The sequence below is a fragment of the Cuculus canorus genome, chromosome 6 (genome assembly GCF_017976375.1).
Source record: "Cuculus canorus isolate bCucCan1 chromosome 6, bCucCan1.pri, whole genome shotgun sequence".
Taxonomy (NCBI): Eukaryota; Metazoa; Chordata; class Aves; order Cuculiformes; family Cuculidae; genus Cuculus; species Cuculus canorus.
In genome coordinates, this window is record NC_071406.1 from 33,968,350 (window position 1) to 33,979,806 (window position 11,457).

Genomic DNA, 11,457 nt, shown 5'->3' on the forward strand with positions numbered 1-11,457 from the left:
CTCCAACTAAGACATATAAATGCCTGTTAAGTCACTAAGTAACTACTTTCTGTCCACTTGCACAGTTAGATACCGATACGACTAGTGGTAGGAAACCATTTGCTTGAGAACTTACCAACATTCAGACAAAGCTACATATTTATAAACTTTCACCAAAGACGGACATGTTCTAGTAGATGTCAAAGTGCTTATGGTAAAAAAGAGAAATGTTAATTCAAAACCTTAGCCTCAACGGAAGTTATGAAAGGTCTAAAAAAAGCGCACTTCTAGCAGTTTCTTGCAAGTATTATATCCACACTCCGACACGAGTAACAGTGAGATGATCACTGCCTATACAGGTACTCCTCTGGAAACTGGTTTGAGTGCAAAAGCAAAATTACTTCTAAACAGTGTCTCTAGAATTCTTCCCTGTTCTTAAAAAGGAAAGCTACCACTCCCTTGTCATTTTAAGGAAAAAAAAAAATGTAAACAATTAATAAAATACTTTCATTTTGCTGTACTCCACATGCACCCATCACTAGAAAAATTTTGCTGTACTTTAAAAATCTGGATTGCTCATGTTTTGCTTCTCCCTCTCACCTTACTCAAGGCCTTTGTAATTTAGAAATAGCTTATACTAAGATAAACTATGTTTGATCCTACCAGTGTCCAGCATAAGATGGAAGAACAATGCACACTTCTACTGAAAGTAAAAGTGAACAACACAGAGTTATACTGAAAGTAGAAGTGTACAGTATTAAATATTATACAGGTTTATAATTTAGGGCTGTACTGGATTATTGCGTTTTAAGTATTTAAGCATGAACATAGATGCAATTTTATTTTAGTTCACAGTCTTCATTAATCAAAATTACCAGCCTTTGACCATTCTCAGTTTAAGCTCAACTATTTTTCCTTTCCAAAACAGATTAAGTTTCAGGTGGATACACAGGCTGGATAGCAGGGATAAGGAGGTGGTAGAAGTTGTTCAGGAAAAAATGCACAAGATGATCTGGTTATGCAATGGGATGCTAGTTATTTCATCAGCCACCAGACCTCATAATTTATTCCCCTGACGAGGCCTTAAACTGTTCTAAATTTCTGTATAGCCCGTTCACGAAACATTTTAGGTTTTCACTTGCAACTCCTACTCTGTATACAAGGCAAGCAAACACCCAAGAAAATCTTAGTGCTGTCCTTTGACCCTGTCATCTATTCCAGCATCCCAGAACCATGACCACACAGACAAATGGAAAAATATAATCCCCCCAAACAAAAAAAAGAAAGCATAGAAAGGAGTACTGTCTTCCCAATTGGGCCCACAAACCATCTACCAAACCTAACTCAAATACCGCTAGATGGCAAAATGCTAGAATCAGCAGAACACACTGACTGTGCTGACTTAGCCCAGTTGTCAATTTAGTCCAGAAACCTGTCTTTTGAAGAACTTCATTTTTCTTCTACATCCCGTGCTCTGTCTTAATATAGCAACAATGTCCCCACATAATGCACCATTACAAATGCTTAAGGAAGAATTCCATTATTCTGCATTAAGAAAAGTAAGAATCAAAGTATACAGTCGTCTGGCTAATATGCCATAGGAATTCCTGCAAAGCCTGAACTGAAATGAAACTGTTTCCAGACTTTTCCTTGTTCATAACTGTGTGCTGTATGTTTTGTATAATTGTTGCTTGTTCATCTTGCAGTAAGGGCCAAAGAACAAGCATCTGACTTTCGAATACATCCTTTCATCAAAAGCCAAAAATTATTAGTAGTGTATAATTGGTTTGTGACTACGCAGCCTTACTAGACACCACAGAAATTAAAGGATTTCCCTGACTGATGCTAGCTGTAGGAATGCGTTATAAAAACCCAGTTTAAGAAAATGTTACCTTTTAATAAACCACATTCTCAACACCCTCAAAAACCCCTCACAGTTGGCATACTGCTTTTTCCTCAGTTTTTAATGGTACTGTCTGTATTTCTCATAGAAAATGGAAGTGTAACCTTTACAAAGCACACCTACATGAGCCTCAGCTGAATAATTTTTTTGATTCCAAAAATCAGACATGCATGCATTTTTTTTTAGGAGTTTGACAGCAGAAATTCTAAGTGATGCCTTTAAAGAAGACCATATCTCTTAGAAACAAAAGGCTCAAACCAAGCTGGGCAGCCACAGCATTTGGTAGGAGAAAGAGGCCCAGAACAAGAGAGTTTCTTCCTCTGCCTGCCATGTTGAAGGAGTACAAGTTCATGCCGGAAAAAAAAAAAGAAGACCAAAAACAAACCAAAACTCAAAAATAGAACTAATAACAAGCTAAGGGGTGAAGGCTTCTTGACTGGCCTCGTGGAATCTTCTACAAACTTTCTCTTATTATCAGGCTCGCAGAGACATTACTCAGTGTTAAGACAAGGTGCTCCTTTCTTGGCCTCATTTCCTCCGTCCTTTGTTTTTTGCATCTAGGTAATAAGCAGAGCAAAGCCTGGGAAAACAGTTTGGTTTTTAGATTTTAATTATGCTGCCCCATAAGCAGTGCAGAGAAGACACATGGCTGTCTGCAGGACAGCCAAAGCACATGGTACAAACACATGCAAAGGAGTGAGCGCATGGTCCAAACACCTGCAGTTAGGCCATCAAACGTCCATCAGATAAACTAAACATACCAGGTCTCAACACACCTTGGGGAAACTGTCAGATGGAGGGGAGGCAGGGTGGGGGAGAAATTAAGACTTTTTCTAGCGAGACCTGCATAATGCTGAGGACTAGCAGGGCAGAGCGCTTATGAGAACCATCACAGGAGCAGCTGCGCAGGATGGTGGTTGAGTGACCATCCCTGGAGGTATTTAAAAGACTAGTGGGTGAAGTGCTTAGGGATACGATTTAGTAGTGAACAGGTATGTCCAGTTCTGGAATCCTCAACATAAGAAGGAGCTGTTGGAACAGGTCCAGAGGAGGGCTACAGAGATGATCAGAGGGCTGAAGCACCTCCCATAAGAGGATAGACTGAGAGAGTTTGGGCTTGTTCAGCCTGGAAAAGAGAAGGCTCCAAGGCGACATTATAGTGAAATCCCAGTACCTGAAGGGGCTACAAGAAAGCTGCGGAGGGACTGTTTACAAAGGCTTGTAGTGACAGGACGAGGGGCAATGGCTATAAACTGGAGAGGGGCAGATTTAGATGAGACATAAGGAGATAGTCCTTCACAACAAGAGTGGTGAGGCACTGGCACAAGGTTGCCCAGGGAAGCTGTGGCTGCCCCATACCTGGGAGTGTCCAAGGCCAGCCTGGATGGGCCTCGGGCAGCCTGATCTGCTGGGATGTCCCTGCCCATGGCAGGGGGTTGGAACTAGATGATCTTCGGGGTCCCTTCCAACCCAAACTACTCTATGACTTGATGATCTCAAAGGTCTTTTCCAAGCAAGCGATTCTGTCACTCTATGATTAATGCATTCCCCTCGTTACTGTGCTCTATCCCCAGTATCCCGTTCTGGGCATTAACAGGGACAAACTGGAGCTGAGGCTCCTGTCTCTGTTTCAGGAACATTTCAGGCTCCTTGCTAAGTGAAGGAATGTTACCTTCACGAACAGCCTTACCATTCTACTACCCCTACGTGCCTTTGTCGCTCAGGATCAGGCCAGGCCCTCCTAGCACAGGGACAGACGCTGCAGCACCCACCGCCGCCGGAGCTCTCGGGTGCAACGCGGCTGCGGGGGCGGCAGCGCTGCCGGGCTCCCAGGCGGATCCGCGCACCTCCTGCGTTTCGTTATCAGCGTTACACGGCGCGGCTTCCACCTCCCGCGGGAAGGGCCGGGTACCGCTGAAAGCGCGCTGCCCCCCACCGTGGCTGCGGGCGGGGACCCCGGCGGGGCTGCGCGAGCCCCCCCTCTCCGGCCCCGGGAGCAGCCGCGGAGCCGCGTGCGGCCCCCCCGGCCCCGCCCCTTCCGCGCGCAACACGCGCCGGGGGTGTGGGGGGCGGCTTTCGCATGGCGCCTCCGCATCCCGCGCCGCCCGCCACGCACTCACTTCTCTCCGCCGCCTCCAGCCAGCTCTTTGCCACCGCCGTGGTTGTTGCTGTGGCCGCCATCGGCCGGGGGCTCGCCCGGCGCAGGCGCCCCCTTCCCCGGCTCCTCCAAGGCTCCCTCGGAGCGAGTGCACAGACCCCGCGCCGGCCCCGCGCCGCGGCGGGAAGCGTTCGGGCCGGCGGCGAGGGCGGCCAGCGGCGGCGGGAGACGGCGAGAGGCGGGTCCAGGAGCCGGGCCGGCCAGCGGGCCGAGCAGGAGCAGCTCCCGCAGCAGCGCCGAGCGCCACAGCCGCATCATGCTGCGCCGCCGCCCTCCGAGTGCGCCCGCCGGCTGCCCGCCCCGCCGCTCGTGCCGCGCTGCACCCGCCCCCGCTTCCGCCCCATTGGCCGCACCCGCGCGGCTGTCAGCGCGCCGCGCTCCCATTGGCCCGCGGGGGCGCCGCTCCGCAACGGCCACGCCCCTGGGTAGGCCACCCACCCCCACCCCCACCCCCCCACGGGCCTGGGCGCACCGCGGGGCCGCACGGTGACCGCGCCCGGTGAGCTGTGGGACTCGCGCCGCGCTCGCCCGCCCCGCCACTCCCCTCTGTTCGCTTCTTCTGGGGCGCTTCTCGGCGGTGCATGAGGGGGACCGGGCGAGGTCCCCGCCGGCCCCGGGGTGGGCGAAGCGCTCCCGGCGCCTGCCTCGCGTGCGAGGGTTGGAAACGAGACGGGTCCCTGCCGTGTCGGGGTTGGTTTGCCATGCATACAGCCGACTCGTTAGAATTGAATGGTCTTGGCTCTCGAGCGCCCCGTCGGGCTCGGGGAGCGGCGGGGGCCGAAGAGCCGCTGCTCGAGGGGTTGTCCCCACCGAGGGGCTCCTGCCGTCGCCTACCGAGATGCCAAAACTCTTAAAAGGAAAAAAGCAGACAAGCAAGGATCCTGCTATCACAGCATCCCACCGTGCTGCTCGCTGGCAGACGGCATATTGGGAGTCACACATTTTTGCAGTTACTTAGTGAAACTCTTTGCTCACATAACCGATTGCTAAATTTGTCCTAGAGAAGTACAAATCTATATTAGTAAATTATATCCATTATGGGTAACAGTAGAAGATAAGATCTTTTACCATCCAACTTCATCAGTAAAGCCAACATGGAAACCAATATTTAAATTTCCACTAGCCTTCTCACTTCACGAACCATCATTTTCTGAGGAAAGATGTCAATACCTCTGGAATCCTGAGTCGATTACCAATAAACTTCCTTCCAAACAAATTCCCCATGCACTAAGGTATATCTCTTTTGGTATGCTTATTATGTTTCGGGAAGACCGGCGTGGAGAAGTTGTAGTCCTGAGCTAAAATGATCCTGCTGCCACACTTTATTGGAAATGTTTTACTCTGAAGATACCGATATTTATTTTCCACCACCCCAAGACTAGAAGTTTCATCAGTCTAGCCGTAGTAAGTTGCTCTTGAAGTACCACATTAAAACAGAGGGGGTTTTGTTACCTGTTTTCCGTCCAATCTGAGTTTGAAATAATCACTACAGATAGACATAGAAAGTAGTCTTTGCTTATATTTAGAACAGCACAAATGCCCACAGAGGTTCCTTCTGTCAATAAATTGTCACAACAGCCATGAGAGGTTTTGAAAACAGGTTTAGACATAACTGATAATGTGTGCCTATAAAATGCACCAGTGGTTTTCCTTCCCACTGAATAAGGAAACTTGAAATGTCAGTGTAGGAAGTGTAACCCTGGCTTATATTTACTTCACATACAAAAATGCAAAGTACCTACAGTTCTCACATATTTATTAAGTTATCTATTGTATTTACTGGAACTGACTCTGGGTTTCCATTTGCTAAGTCTTTTGGGCAAGACAGTAACTGACTCTTTTATCCTGCCACCCAGGCAGGATATTTCTCGTTTTTATAATTCTGTTAGGTAACATACTCCAAAGAGAGAAGCCTCTCAAGCACTTTTTCTGTTCTCTCTGCAGAGACTACTGCTCTAGAATCGGACACAGCAAGCACGCTTCCTGTATGTGCATTTGGTCACTAATTGAACACACAGTTCTGTAGACATTTACAATATTCCCTGCTGATTTTAAGTGCCAAGGTGATATTTTTGGTTGTGACAGCTGCGTTCTTTCACAAGCCAGCTGTTTAGCAAACTGACCTTGTTCAGAAAACTTGTCTAATTCTTCTCTTATATTGTAGGAGGAGAAGAAGAGGAAGAATGCAAAAATGCAGTGATCTGGATATTTCCTTTTCATGCTCTGGTTTCTGTTCAGAGCATTGCAAATAAGGTTGTAAGACTGAAAAGAAAAAAATACTACATTAACAAAAAAATTTGCCTCTCATGACAACCCCCTATGTTACACATTCTTGACCCTACGTGAACTCATTTTACTCATTTTCCTCCCCCCCCCCCCCCCCCCCCCCACCCCCCCCCCCCCCCCCCCCCCCCCCACCACACACACAACACACACTTTGTAATGCTATTGGTTTATGCCTTTATTTAACCTTTTGGTATCACATCAGTAATCTCACAAGTATTCTTCAGTAAAGCTTTGCTTAAAACTCACTTCAAGAAATTAATCCTCAGCTTCTCTCCATGGAATTTCCCTTGTGTGTGTTTTAGTTCCTCAGTGCAGGCATAAAAAGAAAGTTGCTCTGTATGTGGAACTACAAATGCACAGCTCAGGAACAATGCAAATGATAAATATAGTTTTCAGATTCACCAAGTTCAAGGGCAATAGTGACTCATTCCCTATTCTGAGAACTTCAGCTGCATATTTTCAGGCCATCACTCCTTCTTCCTACTATGACTAAGACTAAGAAGTTTCACTAGATGATTCTTTCCTTTCCCAAAAGCATACTAGGGAGTCTTAATTTAAAGATGGATTTTTTTATTTTTTTTTTTACTTTTAAAATTAAGCATTAAAAAAATACAGTGAAGATAACATCACAAAATACATCCATTTGCTTGTGGAAAGTGTTGTACATAAGCCTGTTTAAAACAACTCTTGTTTTCTGTTTTTGATTCCAGGTGTTTAGTCTGGGCTTCCCTATACCTCAGAGAAACTCCCCTTTAGATTTCCCTCTTGAGCAAAACAATATTACTGGTCTCTTTGGGAACAGGGGACAGACCATCTGCCTTACCATTCTGTGTCTCACAAAGTATCCCAAGAGAAACAGAAAATTAAAAAAAATTGGTTTCCAACACAGTGCAAAGAAATTTGAAATTGGAATTCCCTATACCTTTTATTTTGAACTTGGTTACAAAATTGGCAGTAACCATAAGCCAATGATTCTCTTTGTGATTTCCACAACTATATACATACTTCTGTAAGTAAAAAATCAGGAGAATTTTAAGACAACACGGTTCTTCTGTAAAGAAAAAAAGAAAAAAAAAGTGCATCTTTTAAATAGCCATTACTTAATTTTAAGTATTCCACTCAAACTTTATTACAGGAAAATTCTCCTAGTATATCCCTCTAAAAATAATCCATATTTTCTTTCTAAAAGGGGCATAGCAGTGTTAATCTTCTAGGAGAAAGAGCTCTGAAAAAGCAGGTGGAAAGAGGTCTTCTCAGTTCAAGCACATACCACTGTTAACAGCTTTCAGGAAGGTTAAATCCTTCCATCAGATCGGCAGGGCCGATCTCAGATAAGCAGTAGAAATTAAGGGATTATCTTGGCTATGACATGAACTGTTTTACTTTGTTATTTTAAATGGTTACGTTGGCTCCACTTCATTTGTTGCTGAGTAACGCTTTCTAAATGAGAACTGAGGACCAGACACTGCAATTTTGACTCTATTTGAGTATTCTTTACCAATTCTAGCTGCAGTTCCTAAAATATTTTTTTTCTTTTGTGAGGTTAACTTGCTGCATATTTGGGTAACATTTTGATACCAGTTCAAATCAGTCACAAGAAACATTCCAAGCTGGACTGTACAGAGGATACCTAACAGCTTCCTCTGACCATAGAAGCATAACAAGTAAATAAAGTTACTATTTAACCTAAGAAAATGAAGGTTTACTTGTTTAGGCATAATAGCTCAGAAACTGAATGAGGAGGAAATATATTCAGAGGAATAGTTCACCTGGAAGGTAACAGTTGAGGGAGGTGACCGCAAATGACAAACAATAGCAAAAATTCCAAATAATCTTCCTCCTCTAGTGCACTAGTGACACCATAGCTTCATTTCCTCAACACTTTCATTCCAAGTCAATGTGGGCAGTGAGCATTTAATTAAAAATAAAACAACAAAAAATATCTGGAGGATGTGCTGAGACTCCCATGAAGAGAGACTATGAGGGCCTGGGACATTCCTGGCATGATTAAGAGACCATGTATTATGTTTTTAGTGTACATGACAGAGTAAGTAAATATCAGAAGTAGGTTTATTGAGGATGATCTGCAAAGTACTGACACAAAGTCAAGGGATGAAAGGAAAGAAAATGCATAAAACCCACAGAACTGCTGTTTGATTTTGAATAAATGGAAAAGGAAGATGATTAAAACACAAAACCAAATCTTTGCAAATAATAATATTTCAGAATGATTCTCTTTTTGACTCGTTTCCTAACCTGGAGTTACTGAGGAAGATTGTTTGCCACTGAAAAATCACTGCATAGGAGTAGTCTCAGAGGGACGAAGTTTATTCCCTCCAGTCTTGGTCACTTCCGTACTCCATGGCTCTGGGTTTTCAGTATTGACCTCCTTTGTTAACTGCCTTGAAAATTAAATCATGAAGAGAGGATGAGCACTAAAGTGGGCATAAAGGAACTAGATTCATTTTTAAAATACAAATGAACAATGCACTTATGTTTCTATGAGGTTACAATCATGCACCAGTTATGTACTAAAGCCGTCAATTGTTAGGTCCTGTCTGTCAATAACCTCCAAAGGGAAACAATGTTGAATATGTACATCCTATATACACAAATTACAAAGTAACTCTAGCCTCTAATGGTAAAATTTGACCTACAGATAACCTTGGTTCTTCTGCATTCATATGTTGTATCGATGTTACCAGACAAACGGGCCAAAAATTTCTTTTACTATTACATGGACAAATTGCATTGCAATTTCTGAATTATGGTCTTAATTGTTCAGTCTGTCAGTCACAATTTTTACCTATTACTTTGTTTGTTAATGTGATTCCTTTCATCTTCGCGGTGAGACAGCACTATTGTTCGTCGTGCACATTATGGGTTATAGCACTTTTCAGGTGCAAAATTCTTTACACATCAGAAACATTCACCTACAGAAGCCAACAGCTGACCTGCTGGAGAAGTATCCCCTGCCACATCCAGCACACTGCATATTATTTGTGCTCCAATATACCAAAATTCATAGCATTTAGAAATTCCATGCATTCCACCCACAATTATATTTAATGCTTAATTCTGATGACACCTGTCAAACTGCAGTTTCAGGGTCTTGATACTGTAGCAGGCCAGGGAGTAGGAGCAAACTTGGATCTTTCTGTTTGTGATCATCAAATATTAGCCTTGGTAAACCCTGTGCTAGCAAATAGAAAGAAGAAAAAAACAATCACTCGGCTGCTCCATTCTTATCCCAAATGTCTGTGCCAAGCCACACATGAGAGAGCTTGGGAGCTTAGAGGAGCCCATGAAAGCTGCTTTTTGAGAACAGCTAGGTAAAAGTGCTGCCTGCATTTAAGCAAGGGTCAGAGCACTTTAGGCTGGTGACAAGCTGGCTCCCCCATGTACAAAGCTATGCAGTGTGTTTGATCGGCGGGCTCAACCTTTAAAATCTGCATGTGCCGCCCTGTTCATGAAGTGACAGAAATGACAGTGAACTGCAGCCACCACCCTCATCCCAGGCTGTTCACTTTCAGCTTTGAATTCCAGCTCCTTACAAAAAAGACATTTGGTAGAAACGCAGTCTTTTCAGGCAAAGACACAAGACGTGAATCCCATGTAGTGGTCCCATGTAGGAAAAATCCTCTCTCACACCATCTGGTTTTGCCCTTCCCCAAACTGAGGTTGAATACTTGTGTCTGGTAGAAGCTCAAGCTTAGGGATGCACAGGCTTAGCAGCAGGGCTACCCATCCAGGAGGAAAACAAAACAAGGTAAAAGCGAGCGCAAGCAAAAGCAGCAGTCAGATTGTAATGAAACTGTTGCATCACAAGTGGTGATCCAAATGGCTTAAAAGTATTCCAACTTCCAGGAAAGCTCTCAGGAGTACATAAAATCAGTCTGACTGCACACAGGGAAAAATGCTAGCACCAACAAAACCACCACTAGCTCTGAAACTACCAAAGTAATAGGTAAACCATATGCTCCTTTCTGCCCTGATACTTTTGGAACCTTCTCATTTGAATGTACACTTCAGGTGACTTAAGGGCTCAAGCCTTCCTTTGCATCCTCCATGAGTTTGCAAGTCTTCTTGCAAGCTGTTTAAAGTCTCCTGTTGACTTAAAACCAAAACAGTCCACTAAAGACCAAGGAAAAAAAAATCTGATGTTTTTTTTTAATTCTTGGAAGGGTTGTAACCTTGAAGAAAGATTTCTTTTTCCCTATTTATCCACCTCTGTAAACAACTAACTTTTCTTAGAAGGTGAAAAGGAAGGAAGCAAGGGAGCATAACAAAGCAAGATACTCTTGTATACCAGAACACAAACTTACTGGTGTTGCTGGTGACTGTGGGAAACACTACCCACAGCCCTTCTAGTAGCACACAATGTACCGTTGCACTCCAAGGGTAATTTAATATTTAGACAAGGACTTTTCGAAACAGTTCCACAAACAGTAGGGCCAGTGGGGACTGAAGAATCTGCGAAACTGGATTTCAAAGATTAAAAAAAAATAGATCCATCAAGTTAGTAAATTAGCCTGGAATAAGCATGTGATTTGTCTAATTACTTGTTTAGTGCTTAAATGTCTGTATGTTCATTCCGAACTTTCCAAGAAGACAAACATTCAAAATTTCTTGTAAGTATGTTTGGTGCATTTTGAAACATTTGTGAAAGGAAAGATCTGTGTTTCTTTAGAGTTAAACTCCTGTCCACAAACATCTTCACATCATCCTTTAACTGCTCCATAATGCTCCATATTCAAGACAGAGCTTTGAAAACAACACTCACTGAAGTCAGGAAGATGATGGAAAAACACACAAGAAAATAAAATCTACTTTTTAAATAGTATTTTTAGCTCTCAGCATAGTTTTCATAGCCTATTAGATCCAATAATTTGGGCTTTTGCCTCAAACTGTCTGAGTTTTGCTGTTAAAATTCAGAACATTTCTAACACTACATGGTCTCTATCAGCAAAATCTCTCATTCCCACGCACATGCCGTGGCTTGTCACCCCCTCACAGCTGTTTTGAGACAACAATTTAATTGTGTCATGCCATAAACTGTGCGAGTGAAATAACCTTGGTTAAAAATTGATGAGTGATAATCTTCCTCCTTGAGAAGGAGTTTCACATAACA

The 11,457-nt window shown here is 43.8% G+C and overlaps 1 protein-coding gene across 1 annotated transcript in view; it reads right to left on the reverse strand.

Annotated features, from left to right (window-relative positions):
* Window positions 1-4,340, reverse strand: part of GLS (glutaminase) — a 64,863-nt gene extending 60,523 nt beyond the window's left edge. The window contains 1 exon segment of the mRNA XM_054069427.1: window positions 4,003-4,340. Coding sequence (XP_053925402.1) covers window positions 4,003-4,298 — 296 coding nt within the window. The 5' untranslated portion in view covers window positions 4,299-4,340.
* Between the last annotated feature and the right edge of the window lie 7,117 nt (window positions 4,341-11,457).